The 24,656-nt window shown below is 40.2% G+C and overlaps 1 protein-coding gene across 2 annotated transcripts; it reads right to left on the reverse strand.

The window, feature by feature from the left end:
* Nucleotides 1–23,468, reverse strand: LOC116818983 (putative lysosomal acid lipase/cholesteryl ester hydrolase). Of its 2 annotated transcripts, XM_075072687.1 has the most exons (11): nt 21,565–23,225; nt 21,120–21,270; nt 20,353–20,467; nt 17,361–17,481; nt 14,801–14,999; nt 12,890–12,999; nt 12,233–12,369; nt 9,788–9,934; nt 7,279–7,350; nt 5,838–5,909; nt 1–4,188 (listed from the first exon to the last, which is right to left on the reverse strand). In XM_075072687.1, the coding sequence occupies exons 3-11, from the start codon at nt 20,464–20,466 to the stop codon at nt 3,955–3,957; spliced, it is 1,206 nt and encodes a 401-aa protein (XP_074928788.1). In that variant the 5' UTR covers nt 20,467; nt 21,120–21,270; nt 21,565–23,225; the 3' UTR covers nt 1–3,954. The 2 variants fall into 2 exon arrangements, with proteins under 2 accessions (XP_074928788.1, XP_032626179.2); XM_032770288.2 differs by lacking the exon at nt 21,120–21,270 and having other exon boundaries at nt 23,157–23,468.
* Between the last annotated feature and the right edge of the window lie 1,188 nt (nt 23,469–24,656).

A 24,656-nucleotide genomic window follows, 5' to 3' on the forward strand; every position in this document is an offset into this window, starting at 1 on the left:
TTCTTTAAAAACAAAATATTTATTTAGAAGAAATGAGTAGTTAATGTATCTAATAAAGCAAGAAAGAGAACATAAAACATAGTCAAACACAACAGAATTACATTTGAAGAATCATAACGAAGAATCAAAACAAAATAAAAAACCCCACCATCACAGAATACAGAGCATATAGCAGTTACACTGTAATAGGCATATACAGACCCTGCATACGCAAAGGCCTTAGTGTTAATGTTATTATCTAATACTATTATTTAATGTACTATGCTGCAAGGTTTTTCAAAACAGCTAAAAGCAAAATCTCTTTACAAGACCAGATTAGGAGTGTCAAAAATTACACAGAAAATGTAATGATGCCTTTTCAGCCATCAGGAAAATGCCTAAAGTGCTATTTGAGCCATCTCCAGAGCTGGATGAACAATCTTTTGTGGTATACTACAACTAGCTGAAGCCCTTTGTTATTTCCCAGTACCCAGACACTGATCCTACACTGGAACCCTGGGTAACCACCCAGTCTCAGCTGAGATACTCACAAGGATCTTGTATTATAGTCTGCCCCTGTTCAAACACACAACCTCTAAACCATGTTCCTTGGTCAGAAAGCTCAGCAAAGATAGGGATAGTGAGAGTGAGTAAATGCTTGATGTGGCATCAGGGAGGGCTCAGCAGGAGAGCATTGCCGTGAATCACATCTGGCTCCAGTCTCAACCCTAAGGGCAGATCACAGCAGGTGCAGACTGAATGGATGCCTTAAAGACTATTTGAAAAAGCTGCAGCAGGATGCAGGGATGCATCCTTTTAAGGGGGTGAGGGGATGGAATAATGTAAACCAGCAGATAGCACCTAAGGACATTCAGCCAAGTCCTGGAGGGACAACAGCCTAGAGGGGAAAGCTGGAGGATTTCAGGACAGTCGAGAGCAGCTGAGGGTGTACCATGTTAGCAGGATTGTATGCATGGGCAGACATCAGTGAAGAGGAAGATGGACTGTGTTGCCCTGGATGAGGGTGTGTGTAAGCCCAGGGAAAAGGATAGTGATAGATACTGCTAGACTGGGGCTGGTGATAAACATTTTGGCCATAGGCTTCCTGAGGGAAGGTGAAGGTTGAGTAACTGAGCAGTGCACCCCACCAGGCCACTGGTCCAAACTGAAGAGCAACCTCACCAGGCTAGCATCTCTCAATTCTATGTGCACCACTGGTGGGATTAGAGGCTTCAGGTGGGGAGGTTTTGGGCACCTCTGGAGATGGGTGAAGGGACTGTGCTATTGTTTCACTATTGCTGTTAAATTCCTCTAAGTCCCCCATCCCCTTTTGGCCCATTGATTTGTACCCATTCCCTTGCCTAGTATTCTTTTTGTCTCAGAACTCCTGTATGAGCTATTGGGTTTTTGTGTCAGGGGCTGCCAGCAGGACAGAGCCAGCTGTGGAGTTTATAATCCCTATCCTAGTCCTGGAAAGAACAGAAACGTTGCAGAGGCTCCTGTGGAACATGGGATGATGCTTTTGTGCTGCCTCCACTCATGTTGGGACTCCCCCAGGGCAGCAGCCTGGGAAAAGTTGATAGTTTGTGGACCCAGCTACGCAAATGCACATCCTCTACTGTACTGGAAATCACAACATGAATTTAATAAATTTAAATATCAGACATGTTCCAAAGGGGGAAACACTAATGTACAAATGAAATTTACAGCTCGTGTTCAGTGTATGGAGACAGTAAATGAAATTTGTGTTCTCCATCACAGAGAGAGTCTTGAGATTAGGTCCCTGCATAGCAACGGTGTTATTCACTGTATATCAGATTAATGGACAAAATACTGGGTAACGGGATTGTGTACGAGACTAGGAGTGTGAAGCAGGAAGCTTTTTCCAAGATCACTGGTGTGAGGAGAAGTCATAACCCACTGTATGAAGGCTTATAAGCAATGTGTTGGGTTCTCGGTCCAATTACTGTGAACACATTACCAAAATTGGCACCCTTCTTGAAAGTCTCACAAGAGAAGCTAGAGACTAAATGAATGATCTATTAGTTCTAGAGAATGACCCTTTCAGGACTCGGGTAAAGTGTACCCTGGGCGTTTAGTCTGCTACCTTATCCCTACGTTGTATCTGTCCTGGACACCTATGTCAATGAAGTATCTTTGATAAACATTATATATGCATATGTAAAACTACATGCAACATAACAGAACATGCCACCATTCCAAGCTATGACAGATCATCCTGATTTATTGAAAAATATTGAAAGCATTAATGAACATCATGCACTGTGACCACTTCACACACTTTGAGACTTCATTTTTAAAGAAATTTAAAGCAAATGCCAATACCAGGAGTGTAGAGCACAGAGCTCTGCTAGAAGCCACAACTAGAATATTAATCAAAAGCAATTTTTTTAAAAAAAATAAAAGTATCAGAACTTATAAATGCAAGGGACTCCCTGAGTCTCAATAAGGAGTAAAAAAAAACAAAACCCAAAATATGGCTTTTTTCTAGTTTATTTACAAATAATTCTCCACCAAGAGTTTAACATCTAATATTATCTATATTAAATAGAGGAGGAAGCCAAAGGAGAAAGGATGGCTTTGTGGTTAGGATTACAAAATGGGACTCTGGAGACCTTGGGTTTAATTTCTGCTCTGCCACAGAAATCCTGTGATCTCCTAACTCTTCAATGAAGCGGCTGATTATGGACAGAGTTCTAGTGAAAGTGTAGGCACAGTATACTTGAATTACAGAATTGTTACCTCTGGCCCCTTCTCTGCCAGTACTACGTATTTAAGCCTTGTTTTCCAGTAGTTATCAGAGCAAAAATAAATTACATACATCTTCCACCTTTTCACTGCAATTCATAACAAGTAACAGTTACTGAACACATTGTTTTCTTTTAACCTGTTTGCTTCTCCCAGCAATTTGCAAGTAATAATTCTCATCAGTACTTTGTATTTTAGACATAAAGGGCCTTAGTGTAATTTTACATCAGTGCAACTCCACTGAAGTCCAGAATAATGCAACAGTGAATCAGACCCAGAATGTGAGACTCCCCAACTGGCGCTGAAAGCGTGCAATGTCAGCAGAATTCTTCTTGGAGTAACATTAGGAAGAAAGTAAACTGGGCGTTTAGTTCTTAAAAATATGGCTAACTTATGATTAAAGCACAAGAGAAAATAGGTAGGTATCTTTGGTTCCTGTGCTGCCAGTTTTAAACTGTCATTGTAGTAGCAAGAGCACCACTAAAGGTCTGGAAAGATCTACAGTAGAACCTAAGAGTTATGAACAGATCAGTCAACCACACCCCTCATTTGGAACCAGAAGTACACAATCAGGCAGCAGCAAAGGCAAAAAAAAAAAGCAAATACAGTACAGTTCTGTGTTAAACTACTAAAAACAATAAAGGGAAAGCAGCATTTTTCTTCTGCATAGTAAAGTTTCAAAGCTGTATTAAGTCAATGTTCAGTTATAAACTTTTGAAAGAACCACCATAATGTTTTGTTAAGAGTTATAAACATTTCAAAGTTACGAACAACCTCCAATCCCAAGTGTTTGTAACTCTGAGGTTCAACTGTATTTGATTTTCAAATCAATGTTAATATTTTATTCAGGGGCAAGTGCTTATCTTTTGAACTTTCAGGCTCCTGACATGCAAAGTGGGTTAATTTGTCTTTTAAACGTATCAATAAATCTACATGGATTTAAAATATTTCCTCTAGGCAAAGGCACATTACTGTTTTCTGACAGTATTACCACATTGCATGAAGCCAGCAGGATAGCAAAGGGAATGTAAGGGTGAAAGAAATAACACTGTTTACATCAAAAATAGATATTAATCCAAACCAGTAGCCATTATTGGCATTTTTAAAGGCATTATAAATAAAGATGTGGTGCTATTTCCAAGACAACACCACACATTCCAAGAGAGGCATTTAGCAAGATTTTAACCCCACACCGCCCAGGCAGCTTTACAGATGTGCGCTCATCTCTTTAATGATTTCTTTATACATGCGATGAGGTGCGTCGAGACCCCAGATGAAATCCAGATGTTCCCATTCAGGAATGTGTTTGTGGTAAATCAGATTAGTTACTTGAGTGAGCAATATGCCAATATCCTTCCAGTCTGCAAGCCAGTCATGTCCACCAGTCCACAGTGCAGTTGGCACAGTCATATCTTTTACTTTGTAGAATGGAGGGGTAGACTATAAGGAGAGGGGAGAGAGAAAGATTGCAATCTTTTAAAAATGAAAGCATATTATATATATATATATATATATATATATATAAAAAGACAACTCTGGCTTTAGAAAGAGCCAATCTGCTAAGGGGGTTGTCCAGCACTACTGCAACGTACTCGCAAATGCAAGAGGATAGTTTCCTTTCTTTGCTCTGGAGTGGCAGTTGCTGGGGAGCAGCAGTCAATTCAAGAGAAGCCCTGACTAACTCCATGTTAAAGCCTGCTCAATAGGAAGCATGAGATTTTTGGACATTGGAAGGTAATGGTGGATGGGTTGTGTGTGCAGAGAGTCTACCATGTAAAATTTAAATCCCAAACCTGCTTTTACAGGTCACTATTACACTGAAAGTAAAACTACACCTACCAATAAGCACGCATGTTCCTAGCCTGTATTGCACTGCTCAGACTAGGGTTACTGCAAGCGATTACAGTCACAGTAATGCAAAAGAAGGGTAAACTGTTAACCTTATGCACAGAGATCTAGAGAAGAATTTGGTATCCAAATGAAGCTGCAGCGGGGGTTTTAAACAGGCTGAAGTTTGGCCAGGGCAGCATAATTAACCTTATACAACTCTAATGATCTCACAGCGCTTCTCACTAATGAGCTAAAGCTGAACAAATAAGTGATTTTTCAATTGAAGAGCCACACCAAAAAATCTGGGAGGAAAACTGGTTTATTTCTAACTAAAGATTTTTTTTTCCCCACGTTTTTGCTAAAGACATTTAAAAACAATTGTTTCAGACTAAAACACACCCTAAAACTAAAACACTAAAATGAAATTTTTGTATTTTTTTGTTTCGTCCTATTTTTTTAAATATGTAGATATATTTCAAAACCAAAAGAGTCAAAACAAACATTTCAGAATGGTCAAAATGAATAGCTTTGACATTTTTGAAATAAATTCTCTCCTTTTGGCTGAAAATATTTCCAAATTTGTGAATACTTTCAGTGCCCCTTACATGCATTTTTTTTTTTTTGGTGTGAATTTACTATTTACTGAAAAACCTGTACCCAGCTCAGGTCTTAACCAAGGTCTTGACTGATTTACTGCACCTCTTGCAACAAAGTATCGCCCCATGTCATATCAGAAGCACTGACTCTATACTGACTCAGAGACAACAGTGCCACCTTATGTCTAGTCCAGGGGTCAGCAACCTTTCAGAAGTGATGTGCCAAGTCTTCATTTATTCACTCTAATTTAAGGTTTCATTTTTCTGTAATACATTTTAATCTTTTTAGAATGTCTCTTTCTAGAACTCTATAAATATATAACTAAACTATTGTTGAATGTAAAGTAAATAAGGTTTCAAAATGTTAGAAGTTTCATTTAAAATTAAATTAAAATGCAGAGCCCCCCCAGACCGGTAGCCAGGACCCGGGCAGTGAGAGTGCCACTGAAAATCAGCTTGCGTGCCACCTTCGGCACACGTGCCATAGGTTGCCTACCCCTAATCATTTCTGAGCACCTATATGTTTGCATCCCGGCTGCAGGTCCCTGCTTAATTTGCAAGGCCTGACTAGATCACAGCCTGACATGGTCTCCTGGCAGTTTTTGAAGTTTTCTTTTTTTGTTTCTCAAGGATTGTAAGGACTTCCATTAAAAAGTTCTTTACCTGATTATAGTGAACCAAATTTTCAGCCTTGCTTCCCCAGTCATAAGCTTTGAGTTCCCCAGATTTAACAGCCTAAAACAAATATTCACACACAAAAACATGAAGGTCACTGTCTGCACTTAGGAATTGTAAAGAAAGAACATGAAGGTTAGGATTAAGGCACTTCTCCAGCCATGTGATTAATGTTTTAAGACAAAGATAATTGTAGCAAAGGAAAGCCAAACTGATCATAGCCTTTGTTCTTCTAAAATATTCATGCTACCATTCCCACACCCACTTCCTCTCCACAGGGTTTCTTAGATCTCATATTTTCATCTACAGATTATGGCCAGAAGCAGGAGCAGACATGTACTAAAATGGAATAATACACAGTTGGCCAGATTTTTAAAAGGTAAACATCTAAGTGTGCTGGATTTAATCCAAACTGGGAGTTGCACATACACATTGGACTGTATATTTCTGAAAATCTGGCTCAGTGCCTGCAGGTCACTATTTAAGCAGTAAAGGTTTGTTCCTCCAAAGCTGCTGTTTTGGTGCATTTGCACTGCAGCAAAGCAACAATTAATTCATGTCTCACAATGCCATCTTAGCCATTTGGGAACAAGCACGGACCATAGCAAAAAGAAAAAAAAATCATCCAGGCCAACCACTCACATTTTTTTGCCTAATATTACACAGAAACACCTGTGAAGTCTGGCAAGGTAACCCCATGCAGCTAGCCATGAGAGTTACAAAAGCAATGCTGGTGATGCAAGACACCCTTAGATATTAATACATTCTGTTGCTTTGGCCTAAGGCTCCCAGCCCAATTTAATTCCCTTGAAATTATCTCAATTATATATACTACCATCTTAAGAGCTCAATTCTGCCACACTTGCTCAGATTCAATAGTACCTTACTGCAACTCAGCCTAACCCATGGAAGCTCAAATTACACTTCCCAGACCAACACACGCTTTGTGCAGAAAACCAGGTTGACTCTAAGGTCTGGTCTACACTGGCGGGGTGGGGATTCGATCTAAGTTACGCAACTTCAGCTACGTGAATAATGTAGCTGAAGTCGACATACTAAGACCTACTCACCGTGGCGTCTTGACTGCTCCCGCTTCCCCATCAACTCTGCCTGCCCCTCTCATGACAGTGGAGCACAGGAGTCAATGGGAGAGCGCTCAGGGGTCAATCGCTGCCTGCCGATCCGGCGGGTAGTGTAGACATAACCTAACATAGTATCTCACTTTGAAGCACCTATGCAGGGACCAGCAGCTGCTGATTCCACAAGAAATTTCTTCCCGCAGCATAGGGGTACTGCACCTGCTTTACACCGAGATACAGCCACTTAAATTAACTGCTACCATAGAATCATTTTGACATTTTTATCCCTATTTCACTGGCAGCAGTATTTTATACACAAGTTAGGTTAACAGGCACTTCAGAAGCTCTACCTGGCTCCAATGGATCATGTTTTGTACAGATGTCCCAGCAGGGCAATGTGTTGAATACACGTCGACTCGGCTCTGCAACAGCAACATAATTAATTACAATTTTCATCTATTAATGTACATCAGTTCCATCTTTTATTTCTTTTTGCACAACTGAATAGAGTAAGTTTAAAAGAAATAAATTCTGATTAGAAAGTTAAGAGTAGGCTGGTATACACAAACTGGATAGGATGCTTGAGTCTTGCCATTAATTGAATAACACTCTCAACTTAGTTTAAACTAAATTTGATCTAAAGCTAATGTTTTAATTTATTGTAAAATTACACTTAAAAAACCAAGAAACAATCTGACCAGGAATGTTTCAATGTATTAGTCTGAGTTTTTTCCCCAAAAAACAACCTCCACCCCGCACCTCCACAAAAAAAGCATGGTTGTGAAGGAGAGATGTAAGCCTTCTCTGAACACATTGAGAAAAAACAAAGAACAGTATTGCTCAAGTTAATAAAAGTTACTAGATGCAAAAGTGAAACTAACCAATCTAGCTTTGTTTCCCAGGTGAACGAAATGCAAACTAAGTTTAGAAAAGACACTTCAGTTTCAATATTCTGTGGTGTCCTTAATACAAGGATTTTGTCATAAACATTAACTTTAAACTTAACAGTAATGTGCCAGAATAATTTTATATCAATTTACAAGTTTAAAAATGTTAATGTTACCAAAAGTGTTCCAAGTTCTTCTAAGTTTTAAATGCCTCCCTACACTATACTATTTTTGACCAGCTATTTAGCCTACCTATACTAACATAGGCTGTTGCTCCAAATAAGCTTCATTTATTTTCAGTTTAAAAATACTGTCTTCTGAAAGCTGAATCCTCAGGCAGAGTAAAGTATTATCCATATTTAGAACTATGCAAAATTGTGTGGGGAGAGTGGGGAATTCTGAACATAAAAATTAGCATTTTTTCTATTTCATATAACTTATGCCAAATTCACATTTTCAATCAAAATTCTGATTTATTTATTTTTTAAAATTGAGGGTGAAATCCTGGCCCTATTGAAGTTAATGACGACATCAATTGGGCCAAGTTTCAAGTTGTGATTTTGCCCAAATAGTGGAGGGGGTTTTGTTTTCTTTTCTTTTCTTGTTTTTTTTTTTTTTTGACGAAAAATAATTTTGCAGATTTTCCCACAATATTTTAGCATAGCTGCTTGGAAAAGCAAAAACTTAACACTGAAATTAAAGTTTTGTTGGGACTATTTTGCACAATCTTCCCCATATCAGAGTGTCCTCATTTCATTGCTTCTTGAGGTGGCTTGATCCCACTGGAATCCCAGTCGGATTCACGCTCTCTCTCTCCACGTGCTGACCAAACCCAAATTTCCTTGTGTCTATTAGAACATAAAAGCAGCCATACCAGGTCAGCCTAAAGGTCCATCTAGCCCAGTATCCTGTCTTCCAACAGTGGCCAATGCCAGGTGCCCGAGGGAATGAACTGAACAGGTAATCAAGTGATCTATCCCCTGTAGCCCATTCCCAGCTTCTGGCAAATAGAGGCTAGGGACACCATCCCTGCCCATTGTATTCTTACTATTGTGTCCCAACCACTGCCCCCAGCTTACAGTACTACTCCACAAACTGATTCTAAAAAGTGGCACTGTGGGATTCCATGTTTATTGTCTGTCACAGACATCCAGAGCAATGTAGAGAGATGTTCCGCTATTTGGTATTTGTTTGTTTGTTTAAACAAAAACCCAACTCTGGAAACTCAACTTTGAGACTGGAAATTTCAAGCTGGATTCTTTCCTTCTGACGTTTTATCACCAGCAACAAAAGGTTCTGCAGGCCAAATTATGCTCTCATCAAAATCCCTTCAGTCTTTAAACCTCATCTTCAGCGACACTTCTGCAACAACACTTTCTCCAATGTATTTGCACAGGTGTAATCAATTATGACTTGGTAGATGATTTTTTACATAAATCACTTTTCAGACTAGAAATGCACTTAACCAATTTGTCCACAACACACCTGCACTGTCTCTTGTGCTTCAATCTTCATTTGGAACACAGAACAGCTACAGACTTAAAAATGTACAAATTGACTCCTAGGAAATCAATTGCATATGTCCACTATGAGATCTGGAAATCTCAGCAGCTCTTGCACATGGATGCATCCCAAGCTGTGAAGTCTAATTTTTACTTCTCCCTTCTCTCCATGTTCTAAACCATTAATTCTCTTCTCCATCTATCCATCTTGCCAGTGTTTTTCCCACAGAATACAAAAAAATTGCTTCATCCTTTCAATCCATTTTTAAATTTAGTTCTGTGTATTTTATCAACTAGACTGTGCAGCTGGACTCCTGTCTATAGCAAGAAGAGATACTCATTCAAACTCTCAAGAACTAGAAGGTATTAAACTTTTTTTAAGTTACATATGGAATATAAACACTCTTAGATCATAGTCTATACTCTTAAAAGTCACAAGAAGATAATGGCTAGGTGTATACAGAACATACCATGTTTAAGTTTTTCACATCAAAGCCACATATAAGAAAGAAGAAATTGCCACAAAGGTCATCAAGTAATCGGTGGGTACAAACATGAGTGGCAAGCCACTTCAGCAATGAATTCTGGGGAAGGAATTGCTTCTTTCCAAACATATCCTGAAAAATAAGCATATTCACATAACAGAAGGCTATTTGCTTTTATTCATACTATAGGTTTCTTGAGATAACTACTTCAATTCATAAAAGAAAGATTGTTTCGTATTACACTCTCTCACCATGTGAGCCTAGACCATTTAATTTGAAGTGAAATATATAATCAGTACCTTTGCTATCAAGTTAAGAACAGAATAAATTATTCATGGTTACCCAAAGAAAATCCATGAAAATTCAAACTTTTAAAGAAGTTCTTATCAGTTTTGTATTCATTATGTCAGAGAGGGCATGTCAGATTTCTGCTAAAGGTTAAATATTTTAAGCTACATCTGCGTAAGTTGGTATGTTTGATATTTGAAGCTTCCTTAATTCAAACCATGTGAATAAAACCAAGCTTGCATTGTGATGGCAGTTTCCTCTTGCAAGATACTATTTTTAAAAAGTCCAAGGGTTTGAACATGATCTACAGAGTGCATTTTACTCACACTGACACAGCACAAAGTCTATGACCCATCCACTGGTTTGTGGTTAACTGGGTGGTTCCACAATAGCTCACTGTGCAAGTCACCGTGACTGGGTCAAGTTTCACAGGACCATGTGAACAGGTGCATTTTTTCTATAAAATAAAAGCTTCTTAACTGGGGACCCTGATCAGCCTATTATTCTAACAAAGCAGCCATTTTCACTATGAGAAGAGAGACAGAGGGAGCTGGCATATGTTATTTGGCCTCATTTCTATCTGCCTGAGAGGAGAAGGAGAGCCAGTGGCAGTTACAATACACAAAAATATCTATTCAAGACATGTCCTGTGGTTAGAAAAGGTACATTACGCCTAACAGAGATAGAGTGATACTTCCAATATCTAAAACCTTATCTGCCATAACTCACATGGCTACCCCTCCTTCTCCCGCCAAAGGATAGCTGTGAATAGAGGTGGGCAGTCCAGCCCCTGTACACAGCACACAACAGCTAGTGAACATCTTCACTGGATCCTCCTCTTCCTCTCACTCTTTGTTTGGCAACTGATGTGAAAAATTTAGAATTTCGAGTCTGAAAAAGCCCCATAGTATTTTTCACCAGCCCAACTCTCCTTAATGGGAGCAGCATTTATGCTAATACTCTCCTGCCCAAGAAGCAGACGCTAGATTAAACAGGGTCGTCTCTAGGAGACATTCCAATCTAGTGGAATAGAACATGTGAGTTTATCAATGGAAAAATCTATAAGACGACTGAAGTACACAGAGGTGATTGCTAAATAAATCTACAGAAATTGATGACAAATGAAAAATACTCTATATAAAAGGAAGAAAAGGATATCACATGACCCTACCAAAATTCACTAATGTATATATTAATCATGGCTTTTTGGCAAAACAAGTCCTAGAACCATGTGCAAATGAGTAAATATAATACTGAGATTCTTTCAGGTCAAGCCCTATTTATAAGATACAGTTTAAGTTTTAACTTCCCCCTAGCTTCTCCTGTCATGTATTTAAATTTCTCAGCCTGATAGTTCAATTTTCCCATTTTGAAGGCTCTCAACATCCTTGTGTATAGTACATCAAAGATAAATATTAAGCATTTTCAGATAGTATGTGATCCACCAACATCAAAACAAATGTTTGCTTTTACATTATTATTCACTTTTAAAAAAAAAAATGCAGAGAAGTGGGCAACATCAAATGCGTTTTGTGGTCAGTGGGCCAAATTCTACTCTCAATTACACAGTTATCAACACGGAAAACCATCAGAGAGCAACTCTGGACATATATTGATATACGGTCAAAATTTGGCTTAGAATGCATGTCATGCATGTTAATCTCCTATACAAGTGTGTACAGAGCAAGAGAGGCACATTCATATGCATTAACTCTACACATAATTTTATTTATACACCTCTACCCCGATATAATGCGGTCCTCAGAAGCCAAAAAATCTCACCGCCTTACAGGTGAGACCAGGTTATATCAGGTTCAGTCCAATATGGCATACCGGCAAGAGCCACTATGCTGTGCTGGACTGGACCAGCTTCCCCGGCAGTGATTTAAAGGGCCCAGTGCTCCAGCCGCTGCTGGAAGCCCCGGATCCTTTAAATCACCGCCGGAGCTCCGGCAGCGTGGCTTAGGCGGGGATTTAAAGGGTTCAGGGCTCCCCGCTGTTTTACCACGTTATAGCCAAATTCGTGTTATATCAGGTCACGTTCTATTGGAGTAGAGGTGTATTCTCTACTAAAACCATTTTAAATGGAAAATAAACATGCTCACTTTGTTTTAAAACAAATATCTTGACTGAAATACACACCTTGAGCAGCAGCTCTGGAAGCACTCCGAGTTTTGTCAGAGGGCTAGTGGAGAACTTGACTGTGGCTACAGGTGCCAATGCAAAAAACATTTTTATTTTCTTAGCTAGCTCTGGCATAGTTGAAAATGCGATGAAAGCTGTTAAAAAAAAAAGACTTCTTAAGATAATATTTGACAGAAATTAAATCAGAATTTTAGGTAGGCATATTTTCATTACAGAGTATAGTAAGTTTTAAGTTCTGAATTTGGAAATTGTATATGCGTTTAAAGAAGAATTTGAATTAGCATCAGTAAATACTGGTTTGGTTAAATACTGGTCTTTAAATACTGGTTTGGTTAATTAAAGGTTGACCTGAGCATCAATTTAAATTTTAGTTGGAATGATGAATCTATGATTTTCCATATACATTTTCACAACTCTTTAGAATATTTGTTTTTACAGAAATTGGATGAATAACGTAATCTATTAGCATAATTTACTGTTTTACAAGTTTTCACCTCAAATAAATAGGTGAAAGTTAGTTCTCTTGCCTTTTAGTTTTAATGAGGATACAAAATAAACTGTACTAGTAAATCTGTATTTTATCATTATTTAACCAAAAATGTGCAAATCTCTCTCTTTTAAAACAGTGTATTTAAATTAAATCTCTTAACATACCTATAGTGGTACCCTGTGAATGGCCAATGTAATAGATTTTCTCTTGTCCAGTTTTATTCACAATAAAGTTTATAGTGGCAGGAAGGTCGTATTTAGCCATTTCATCAAAACTATAACATAAAAGACAAGACGACAGCTATATAAATAAAGCTATAAAATTTCCATAGCAACATATAGAGAGAAGAATTACTGAATGGAACTTTAGTACACTGAAAATTAGTCAGCTAAGAATGAATAAAAACTTCCAAAGGCTGATTCCAAACAGCCAAACTCTGACCAAGATTCACTTAGGGCTTGATCCCGAACCCCTCAAGTCAATGGGAATTTTCTCATTGATTTCAATGAAGGCAGGATCAGGCCATTATAGCAAATTTATAGTTTCCCTTACTGTTAGCATATTAGCACATATATAACCAGGATAAACAATCGCAGTGGCACAATCATGTTTAATCTGTTACTGAAGTAGGGTAGTAGATAGAGCACACCACCACCCATACTTGGTCAGACCAAAGGTCCATTTAGCCCAGTATCCTGTCTTCCAACAATGGCCAATGCCAGGTGCCCCAGAGGGAATGAACAGAACAGGTAATCAAGTGATCTCCTGTCACCCATTCCCAGCTTCAGGCAAACAGAGGCTAGAGACACCATCCCTGCCCATCCTGACAAACAGCCATTGATGGACCTATCCTTCATGAACTTATCTAGTTCTTTTTTGAATCCTATTATAATCTTGCCAGAGGATGTTGTGAAGGCCAAGGAGTTCCACAGGTTGGCTGCACTGTGTGAAGAAATACTTCCTTTTGTTTGTTTTAAATCTGTTGCCTATTAATTTCATTTGGTGACCCCTACATCTTGTGTTATGAGAAGGAATCAATAACACTTCCTTAATTACTTTCTCCACACCAGTCATAACTTTATAGATCTCTATCATATCCTCCCTTAGTCGTCTCTTTTCTAAGCTGAAAAGTCCCAGTTTTATTCATCTCTCCGTTCCATACCCCTAATAATTTTTGTTTTCCTTTTACTTTGTTTTCAGCCCTTTCCTGAAGCTTTTCCAATTCCAATTTATCTTTTTTGAGATGAGGTGAGAACAGGGTGAAATTTTTCAGATAAACAGTTTATTTGCCCCAAAAATGCAGATTTGGCCAAAGGAATTTCCGGGGGAGGGATGGGAGGGAGTCCTCCCTCACAGTCTTTATCCCAGTGCTTAGGGCACGGTCCTGATATGTGGGAGACTCAGCTTCAAAGCTCTGCTCTGGAGCAGCAACTGGAACAATTCGCTTCCCCCGCTCTCCCCCAGGAGAGTGCCCTACCACCCGCTTATGGACTATTCTGGGGGGGTGTCTCAATCCCTCCTCTTGAAGAGGTCTCACTTTGTATAAAAGTACATGAATAGCCATTGGGCCAGACAGAGAGCGGTAGAGAGAATGATTATATCCCAGTGGTTAGGGCACTCTCCTGGGAAGGAGGAAACCTGGGTTCCAGTCCCTGCACCACAGCAGGAATTCAAACCTGAGTCTCCCACATTCCAAGACAATGCCCTGACCACTGGGCTAAGGGGGAAACCCTACTGGCTCGACTGTGAATTGAGACCTTCATTACCTTTTATTTTTTAAAAATGCCTGGAAACAAAATGTTTCATTTGACCCAAAAGGAAAATTTTCCTACTTTTTCAATTCACCAAAAATTAAAAAAAAAAAAAAAAAAAAATCGTTTCAGTTTGGCCCAAACCAACCCCCTACCCTCTCGCCTCCAAGAACGGCCAGCAAACCAAAAATTCAGTGATCAGCACAGCACTAATACTGGGGGCATGGCATCACACAGGAAATGGCAGAGGGAAAAGAGTGGTTCCTGTTGACAGCATGTATAAAATGTAATAAACAGCACTCCTCAGAAATGAGATCCAGCTACCTGAAAACCCAGAATTCTTCTTGCTTCACTGTATAGTGTTTATGCTTTCTGGACCAAGTGTTCCCCCTGCTGTTTCCCATCCAAACATCAAAGCCAGCATCTGCCAGCATGAAGCCCAGGCTGTTGTTGTCCAAATTTGTGATCCAGTTACTACCATCTGCAAGCAAACCATGCTGCAGAAAAACAGCAGGCTTGGGACCTGAAAGATAAAGCATTTTACATAGTTAAAAATCAAAGCTTCATGTTCTCCTCACACTGAAGTCCTGACAAACTCTAGTGAGTATTCAATATTTCCTTCATCTCTATATTTGAGTGGCTAACCTATACTCCTATAGGACTGTAAGATTAGCAGCCTTTATGATACTAACAATGTCTTAAATTCATGTATTGTAATCTTTCACAATAGCAGGGTTTTAAAGAGTTATTTTATTGTAGTTATGGATTTAAAAACATTACATTAGGTTCTTAACTAGAGCACCTAATATTTCTCACACAAAAAAAAGCAGGTTTGAAACAAGCAAACCCAAGAAAAGCAGGAACTACAGTAAGAACACAGAGAACTATTTGATTCCAGCGTTTATAATTTCTGGGTGATAAGAGGCCTGATCCTGGAGGCATTCTAGCTTTTCTTCATTATCCTTGCTCCCCTCCTCTTACCACAAGGCCATGGAAGGTCTTCCCATAGGTGAACTCCAAGGATCAGGCTTTTCAGGCTAAGACAATGACAAACTAAGATGGTGTACCACTGTCTTTAGCATCAGATCCCCTTTCACTATGTATCAACATTAACATCTGCTGCAGGTTCTCACAATGCACAGGAGCACGGGAATGCAAACTGGGAATGGAACGCAAACTTACTTTAATACCTTCCATTCGCCTGTTCATGTTGATTTTCAGCATTCGTTAAACTGAAAGTCATTGCCATTTTTCTTTAACATAAAAAATTTCCCTTACAGTTTTTCTAGCTGTGGAACCATAGACTGTTGTGGACTTTCGCTCCAAAAGATAATGTCATACATAACTGCAATTAATTCTATTCACATTTGTCAGATATTGCAACAGAAACATTAGGAAATATTATGCACTATAAATTCTGTCAGCAGTAAATAAACACTGTTTGGGAAAAAAAATACCAGGTCAGTAACAGCTTGAAGTCAAAATGAACTTTTATGTCTTCATTCTTCTTCTAGAGGATCATACTTGACAAAAGTTGCTCAGCCATCCTTGTTTTTAAAAATTAAAGTGCTTTACAAAACATGACCTTTGATACTGCTTCCTTCTCCACCCCCTCATCACTCTTTTGAGACAGGAAACTTCACTCTATTTGCTTACGTTACAGATGAAAGATTCAATAAAAAACCCACAGAAGCATAATCTATCTTCACTTTGTGCTTAAAAAATCCTGAGAAATCCACAAATATAAAACTAGCCAATTTGACTACCCTGCCTTGTCCACCAAACTGTCTGTTCCTTGGCTCTTTGAGACAATAGTTAGGGCAAACATGCTTAAGAGAGATCAAATCAACCATTAAGGACAGACAGATTTTTTTGCCTTTGGTAGAAGAGGGTCTTTTGCCATAGTATTTGTTCACACCTGCAATTATAGGATATTTGCTTTTTCCCCCCTTCCATAAGGTACATATGTATGCATCATACATCTTCAGCTTTTTAAGCTCCATGGGTTCAGATTCTACCCTCAGATATAAGCATATAACTCCCATTAAAATAAATGATCTGAGGCATGCATGCCTCAGAGGACAGAATTTACCCCAAGGGACATTAAACATAATTTGATTCTGACTGAATTCATCAGTTGCTATTCAGGTCTACAAGCATATTAGTTTTCACAGATTAGTATTCTTTAGAAATGATATTTTACATACTATAAATAGTTATGTACAATATGGTGCTATAGTAATTACTACTTTGCTTTATAGTTTATTATAAAGACAAGGAGAATAGCATACTAGAATCTAAAATCAACATAGTGTAATTCCTATTTCCATGCAGAAATCAGAAGAACACTGGGATTTTTCTTTGTTTTTTGTTTTGTTTTGGGGGAGGGGATGTGTCTTTCTGGTTTGTTTTTCAACAGAAGAGGAACAAGACCTGCCTCTACCTTTAGTGTTAGTCAAAGTTTTTAAAAACAAACAAACAAAAAGTTTTAAAAAATGAAATTTTTGCAACAAAACAGACTTCAGCACATTCTTACTTTAAAAAAAAATTACTATTTCTCATTTATCATAAATTGAGTTTTTTCAGTAAATGTAAAATTTCAAACACAAAAAAAAAGTGTTTCTTCTAGATCCTACAAAATACAAACCACTTACAAATTTTGAATTTGGGGAGGAAATGCCTTCCCCTCCAATAATCTACCGTTTTTCTCCAACATTACCTACTCTAACATAGTGTGCACTGTTATTTTTCTTTATAAGTAATTGTAAACCACGTAAGATACCAACATTTTATCCTGGTCAGGTTTATTACAAGAGTTAGATCTCTCCAAATCAAAGTGATCTTTTTCAAGACTTCCCTTTCTTCAGGCAGAAGTAAATCTTACCCTTCTTCGTCCCATGGCTCTTCTTCCCATGAGGAATTCGGTTAATGCTAAGGATATATCCATCTTCAGTCACTACTTCATGCTCCTCACTGGGGTAGCCTCTGTAGGTAACAATTTCACTCTGCAAAAAGAAAAACAAAAGCTTTTGATTGAAACTGTTGACATTTTTAATTCATTAAATGTCTGTAAAATGCTTGGAAGTCTTTCCACAGACGACAATATAGAAGTGTGATGTCTCCATTGTTGTGGCTATGTCTGGTAGGTGGTAGAGAGAGACCATCAGGGAAAGGTTTGTTACTAGGCGATGATGCGTTCACTCCTGCATGTGTTTCAGTCACCAATGGGAATTAGGCACCCAACTCCCATTGATTTTCAATAGGAGTTGGGCACCTAACAATTCTTGGTGCCTTTGAAATCTCTCTTATCTGTCTCAACGTCCAACCTCTACAGAGAGAGAGATCCAAGTTCTAGTGCATATCCCAGGCTAAAGCTGGTAGTCTATGTCTCCACTATAGAGAAGACACATAGATCATCCAGTTTATCACTAACCAGGTGGCAAGAGTGTTGGAAAAGGGAGCACGGGAAAGAAGACTGGGGACAACAGGATAAAGAAGGGAAAGACAGAAGTGGTAAAAAGAAGGACAGACAGACAATGCTCACTGAAAACAGCAAACGTCTGTCAATTACAGACAAGTGATGTTACCAAAAATTGTGCTATCAGTGGCAGATGAGGCGATGCATCTCTCTTCTAAAGGGTAAGATTTTTAAAACATTTAAAATATTAGAGGCATGATCCTTACTCTTATTTATCACTCATGGAACACTATCATACTTAAATACATCGTCTAAATGACCCACAACACAGCAGGTTTGAAACAATATGTTGTATAACAGTGGCTTCAATAAAGTCATTTATATTAGGACTTAACCATCACAGCAAGAACAGGAAAGTTTTACACACTGTTCATCTGCTTAGGTTACAGCTTTTAATATCTGACACAAATACTATAAAATAGGACTACTAAACACCATCTCTTCTAAAAACTCACTTCTGTTCCATCACCTGCAAGTGAGTTAGTTCACAAACCTTAACAACAACAACAACAAAGCTCATTTAGCTGAATTGTTTAGATGACGCGTAAATGCCTAACCGGTACAACTGCATGATCCCATTGGCAATAACTCTAGTTACCTTTAAAAAACAGTACTCAAAGATATGCTAGGTGTTGTATGGAAAAGGCAAATTCTCCCTTCCCTAAAAAGTTCAGAAGCTAGTTTCAGATGTGATGCAACAAGTGAAGATGAGAAAGAGGGCGGGGAAAATGAGAGGAGGGGCAAAGGTACCAATAAGATCACAAGTGATTAACAGCAAGTCCTTACCCAATGAGGGTAAAAACTTGGTTATTATGATAGAAAGAGGGGAAAGCGACAACAGTGAACAGCAAAGGGGGAGCAAAGCAATTGTCAGGAAAAACTTATTAGAAGCTTACTAGCAACAAGTGGTTTTAATAAGTACAGTTCCTTCTAGTAGTTTTAACTGGAGTGGAAGCAGGGCCACAGAAAACAAACAATCTGGAAAAAGGCCTAAACAGTGGCGTTGCAAAGTTTACAGCTGATACAAAATTACTCAAGATAGTCGGCTCTGGACCTAACTACGAAGAGTTACAAGATGATCCCACAAAACTGGGTAACAAAATGGCAGATGAAATTCAATGTCGATAAATGCAAAGTAATGCACATTAGACAACTTAATCCCAACTATACATACAAAATTATGGGGTCTAAAATTAGTAGTTACCACTCAAGAAAGATCTTGGTGTCATTGTGGATAGTTCTCTGAAAACAACTGCTCAATGTGCAGGAGCAGTCAAAAACGCGAACAGAATGTTAGGAACCATTAAGAAAAGGAAAGATAAGACAACAAAAACTATCAAAATGCCACTATATAAATCCATAGTATGCCCACACCTTGAATACTGTGTGCAGTTCTGCGCACCCCATCTCAAGAAAAAATATTAGAATTGGAAAAGCTACAGAGAAGGGAAACAAAAATCATCATGAGTGGTGGACAGCTTCCATTTGAGGAGAGATTTAAAAGGTTGGTACTGTTCATCTTGGAAAAGAGATGACTAAGGGGGAAATATGATAGAAGTCTATAAAATCATGACTGATGCATATAAAGTGAGTGTGTTATTTACCCCTTCATATAAGACATGAGACAAAATATAGGCCAGAGATATATTTTATTTATATATGCTACTTCCTCTACATCAGGGGTCAGCAACCTTTCAGGAGTGGTGTGCCGAGTCTTTATTTATTCACTCTACTTTAAGATTTCGCACGCCAGTAATACATTTTAACATTTCTAGAAGGTCTCTTTCTGTAAGTCTATAACATATAAGTAAACTATTTTATGTAAAGAAAATAAGATTTTTAAAATGTTTAAGAAGCTTCATCTAAAAATTAAATTAAAACGCAGAGTCCCCCAGACCGGTGGCCAGGACCCAGGCAGCACGAGTGCCAGTGACAAATCAGCTTGTGTGCTGCCTTTGGCACATGTGCCATAGGTTACCTACCCCTGCTCTACATCTTTCTCACACGCATTTCCATACCCTCAATCAACCCATAGCCTTTTTTTCAATTTGCAAGCAAGTAGGGAGATGGAAATAGAACTTCACTGACAAGACTCCTGTTTATTGTCAGGCATGTAAACAGGTTAAGGCAATTTAAAGAACTAGGTTAGGCAATTTCCCTCTGTTCCTTAATCTAGATCTACAACGAGAGCATTATTAATTAAAGTTTAATAGGCAAAACACCCTTCCACAGTTAAAGTAATCATCATTTTTAAAAAGTCAGCATCTTCCCACAGTAATTATACTACAATATCTGAGATAACTAGTTATTCCCTGTATATAGTAACCATATGACAGATGATAAACATCAATTTTTTTAAATGGCAGCTACTGAATGAATTTTACAATACGTAACTTACAATATTCATAGATGTTTCAGGATCCACATTTCTTCTTCTTCTTCTGACAAATGCTTCTGAACTTACAATTTCTTGGATCAAACATGCCACAATTATAAGGAGCCACATCTTCATTCTGTAGAAATACATTTCTTTATTTGTGTAAGAAAATAAGGCTTTGCAAAAGCTACACTATATAAGAAAAAAAAAGACTTATGCTGCAAAAGAAAAAAAAGTGAGACCCTGAGGTTAAGTTGTATGGCTTCTTCTGCAGAAGAAATACATGGGGGGTGGAGGGAAGACAAACGGGGTAGGAGTACTATACAAAGAGTCACTTTGTCTATTATAATTGAGAAACTTTTCTGCAGTGCTATTTCCTTTCATAAAGATTTCCAGTGGATTTAATACAAATAAATCAAATATTCTTCCCTTCCAAAAATCAAGATTTTTTTAAACGGTGATGTAGAAACAGAAACCAGAAACAAAAACACTGTAAAGGCACATTAATTTTAAACAAAGAATGGCGAAAGCTGAGCCAGCTGTATTAAGCTGTGCATGTGTTTCCCTGGATTTGCTCTTAAAAAAAAAAAAAAAAACTAAGAAAATCACTACAGTTTTCTTGTGCAAACTGCCCAAGAAGTGTAACCATCTCACAATGCTATTCACCTAGTTATGTTCAGCCCTGACTTAACCATCTCACAGCATCCAATGCTATTAAAGCTTAACATGCAAAAAAAAAAAAAAAAAAACAAAAAAACAGACTTTTGTGAGGGGAGGGAGATACGTACTCAAGGAATGTCTTTAACAAGAAAATAGCAGCTCCTGCCACTATTTATAACCTCTCTTTCCCTTTCCCCTTTACACCTCATAAGCACTGCTCACAGGAAGTAAAGGACCAAAACGCTCAGGACTCACTGATGTGATCAGATATTTTTATTACTAAAAAAAAAAGAATGGTAGCCGTTAATAGTTTATAAACTTTATTTTTCCCATCCCAATGGACCCATGTTATTTTTCCCATGGGCAGCATATAACACACAAAACCTTGTGGGAAGGAGGCAACAGCCTAAGTGTGTCCCACAACAATAACAATGAATCCAGTGGCACTTTAAAGACTAACAGATTTATTTGGGCATAAGCTTTCATGGGTAAAAAACTCACTTCTTCAGATGCACAGAGTGAAAATTACAGATGCAGGCATTATATAATGACACATGAAGAGAAGAGAATTACCTCACAAGTGGAGAACCAGTGCTGACAAGGCCAACTCAATCAGGGTGGATGTAGTCCTCTCCCAATAAAAGATGAGGAGGTGTCAATTCCAGGAGAGGCAAAGCTACTTTTGTAATGAGCCAGCCACCCCCAGTCTCTATTAAAACCATTAATATGGGCTTGAAATTTGCAAATGAATCTCTTATAGAATGTCCAGGGAGATTGACCTGTTCTCCTACTGGCTTTTGTATGTCACTATTCCTGATGTCCTATTTGTGTCCATTTATTCTTTTACATAGGGACTATCTGGTTTGGCCAATGTACATGGCAGGGGGGCATTGCTGGCACATGATGGCATATATCACATTAGTAGACATGCAGATGAATGAGCCCTTGATGGTGTGGCTGATGTGGCTGGGTCCTCTGATGGTGTCACTAGACAACAATAACTTCATTGGCAAGAAGGAATCAAGGTGACTGAGGTAATCTCTTTTATTGGACCAACTTCTGTTGGGAAGAGACAAACTTTCGAGCTTCCCAGAATTATTCTTCTGGTCTGGGAAATTTAGAGTGTCACCACTAAATACAACATGAAACAGACTGTTTAGCATAAGTAGTTAACATATTTCAAGATTAACTGTCCCATGAAATGTGTGTTAACTACTCATGCTAAAGAGTTTGCTCCCTTTAGCTGACACTCTTCTGAGAAGAGCAGCTCTGTGTAAACTCAAAAGCTTTTCTCTCTCACCAACAGAAGCTGGTGCAATAAAATTACCTACCTTGTCTTCCTAATCTCCTAGGACCAACTCAGCTACAGCAACACTACATACAAGAATCAAGACAGAATTCACTGCAACATATTTAAGAGTCTGAGATTTAGCAATATTTGTGACAACTCTAAAGGATCATAAAGGCAGCTAAATGGCTCCAGCAGTAACCGAGGACTTGGGAGATCTGGATTCAAGTTCCTGCTCCACCACAGACTTCCCATGTGACACTGGGCCACTCACTTCTCCTTGCTGTGCCTGTTCCCCCATCTGTAAAATGGGGATAAATACCTACAATAAGGGGGGATATTTAAGTACTTTAGCGAGGAGGGGGAAGCCACACAGCTGTGGCCCAAACAGGCAGCATGCTGTCAGCTATTAGTATTAATTTATTATTTGTGCTGGGGTAGCACTCGATGGTGGATCAGACACAGTTCAGGCCCCCAGTGTGCTAGGTGCGGTACAAACATTTAAACAACAATCCTACTACACAGCACAGAGAAAGAGGAAGACGCATCAGGCGCCCCTGCGCTCGGGAAGCGAGGGCACAACTAGAAATAGGCATTAAAACAACGGCAGGGGCCCGGGCCGGGGCTGCTTCCCCCCGGTGAATCAGCTCCAGGGCAGCCCCAGGCCTCACGGCGCCCTGCACCCGCCAAGTCTCTTGAGAGTGTCACCGCCCAGGCCGCGCTGCCGGTGCGGGGAACGGTCCGTGCCCACGCCCTGCTCAGGCTGAGCGGTACCCGCACGTTGGCGGGGAGCAGCAGGCGCGTCCAGCCGCTGCCGGGGCGTCCAACCGCTGCCAGAGCAGATGTGCCGGCGGAGCAGGGCAGCGACCGCACTGACCTGAAAGGAGGCTGCAGCCGAGCGCCCAGGCCGGGCTGCCGGGGACTCGCAAGGGGCCGCGCGGTCGCTGCTGACACCAGGGCGGCTACTCCCTGCTGCGGACCGGGACGCTGCGCTGGCGCCGCCCAATCCCGCTGACCTCCTCAGGCCACGGAGCGGCGCCAATCAGCGGCTTCGGGAGCAGGGGTCGCCCCGCCCGCCTGGCTCTTTCCCCTCCCCGTCTAGCCCGGGCCCCTAGGCGGCGGGCACCGGTCGTGCTGAGGGCGGGAGTGGAGCCTGCTGCAGGGACGGGGGCAGTGATAACAACCCTGCCCTCGCCACACCTGCCAAACTAATCCCCTCTCCACGTGGGCATGCCCCCATCTCCTCCCAACACACACTGCATCCGCCAATCCCATCCACTGCAATCCAACACCCCCCCCACCTCACTGTCCCCCAACCCCATCCTACTGCAACCCAACCACCCCCCCCACACACTGCATCCGCCAATCCCGTCCCTGCAACCCCAACAACACCCCCTGCTGTCCCCCAATCCCATCCCACTGCAACCCAACAACCCCACACACACTGCATCTGCCAATCCCATCCCTGCAACCCGGACAACACCCCCTGCTGTCCCCTAATCCCATCCCACTGCAACCCAACAACCCCCACACACACACACTGCATCCGCCAATCCCATCCCTGCAACCCCAACAACACCCCCCGCTGTCCCGCAATCCCATCCCACTGCAACCAACAACCCCCCCACTGCATCTGCCAATCCCATCCCTGCAACCCCAACAACACCCCCCGCTGTCCCTCAATCACATCCCACTGCAACCCACCCCCCCACCACACTATCCCCCAATCCCATTCCACTGCAACCCAACAACCCCCACACACACGCACACCATCCCCCAATCCCATCCCACTGCAACCCACCACCATACTATCCCCCAATCCCACCCCCCCAACAACCCGCCCACACATACTGCATCTGCCAGTCTCATCCCTCTGCAGCCCAGCACCCCCCTACACACACACTGCATCCTCTAATCCCATCCCACTGCAGCCCAACACTCACACACACACTGCATCCCCCAATCCCATTTCAGCCCTGCAATACCCCTCCACACATGCAAAAAACATATTGTCTCCTAACATACACCCAGAGCACTTCCCTCCAAATCAAGGCACCCTTCACATGCCAATCCTCCTTTGCCCATGTTTACTATTTTATGGCACCCCAAAATACAATGGGCTCTTCCCAGAAAGACATAGTCTTTGCCTAGCTTAGTTTAATTTAACACCATTTAAGGTGTGAAACAAGTGCAGATGACAAGCAGGGAAGCAATGATTTTTCATAGATTCCAAGGCCAGAAGGCACCACTGTGATCATCAAGCCTGATTGCACATCTGACCAATAGACCCATGTACCCTCCCCTGCTCTGGTGTTATGTTGCCAAGACATCTCTCCCCTGACCCCCTGCCATTTTAAAGCTGGTGGAGGGCCAGATT

This window comes from Chelonoidis abingdonii, chromosome 15, assembly GCF_003597395.2.
Source record: "Chelonoidis abingdonii isolate Lonesome George chromosome 15, CheloAbing_2.0, whole genome shotgun sequence".
Classification (NCBI taxonomy): Eukaryota; Metazoa; Chordata; order Testudines; family Testudinidae; genus Chelonoidis; species Chelonoidis abingdonii.

Excerpts from the sequence above, each read along its gene's own strand:
- LOC116818983 (XM_032770288.2), bottom strand. The coding sequence starts at position 20,466 with ATGAAGATGTGGCTCCTTATAATTGTGGCATGTTTGATCCAAGAAATT. Across the intron at positions 17,482-20,352 it reads CTGAAACATCTATGAATATT|AGTGAAATTGTTACCTACAG; the intron begins GTAAGTTACGTA and ends TTCTTTTTGCAG. Across the intron at positions 5,910-7,278 it reads ACATGATCCATTGGAGCCAG|GCTGTTAAATCTGGGGAACT; the intron begins GTAGAGCTTCTG and ends TATTTGTTTTAG.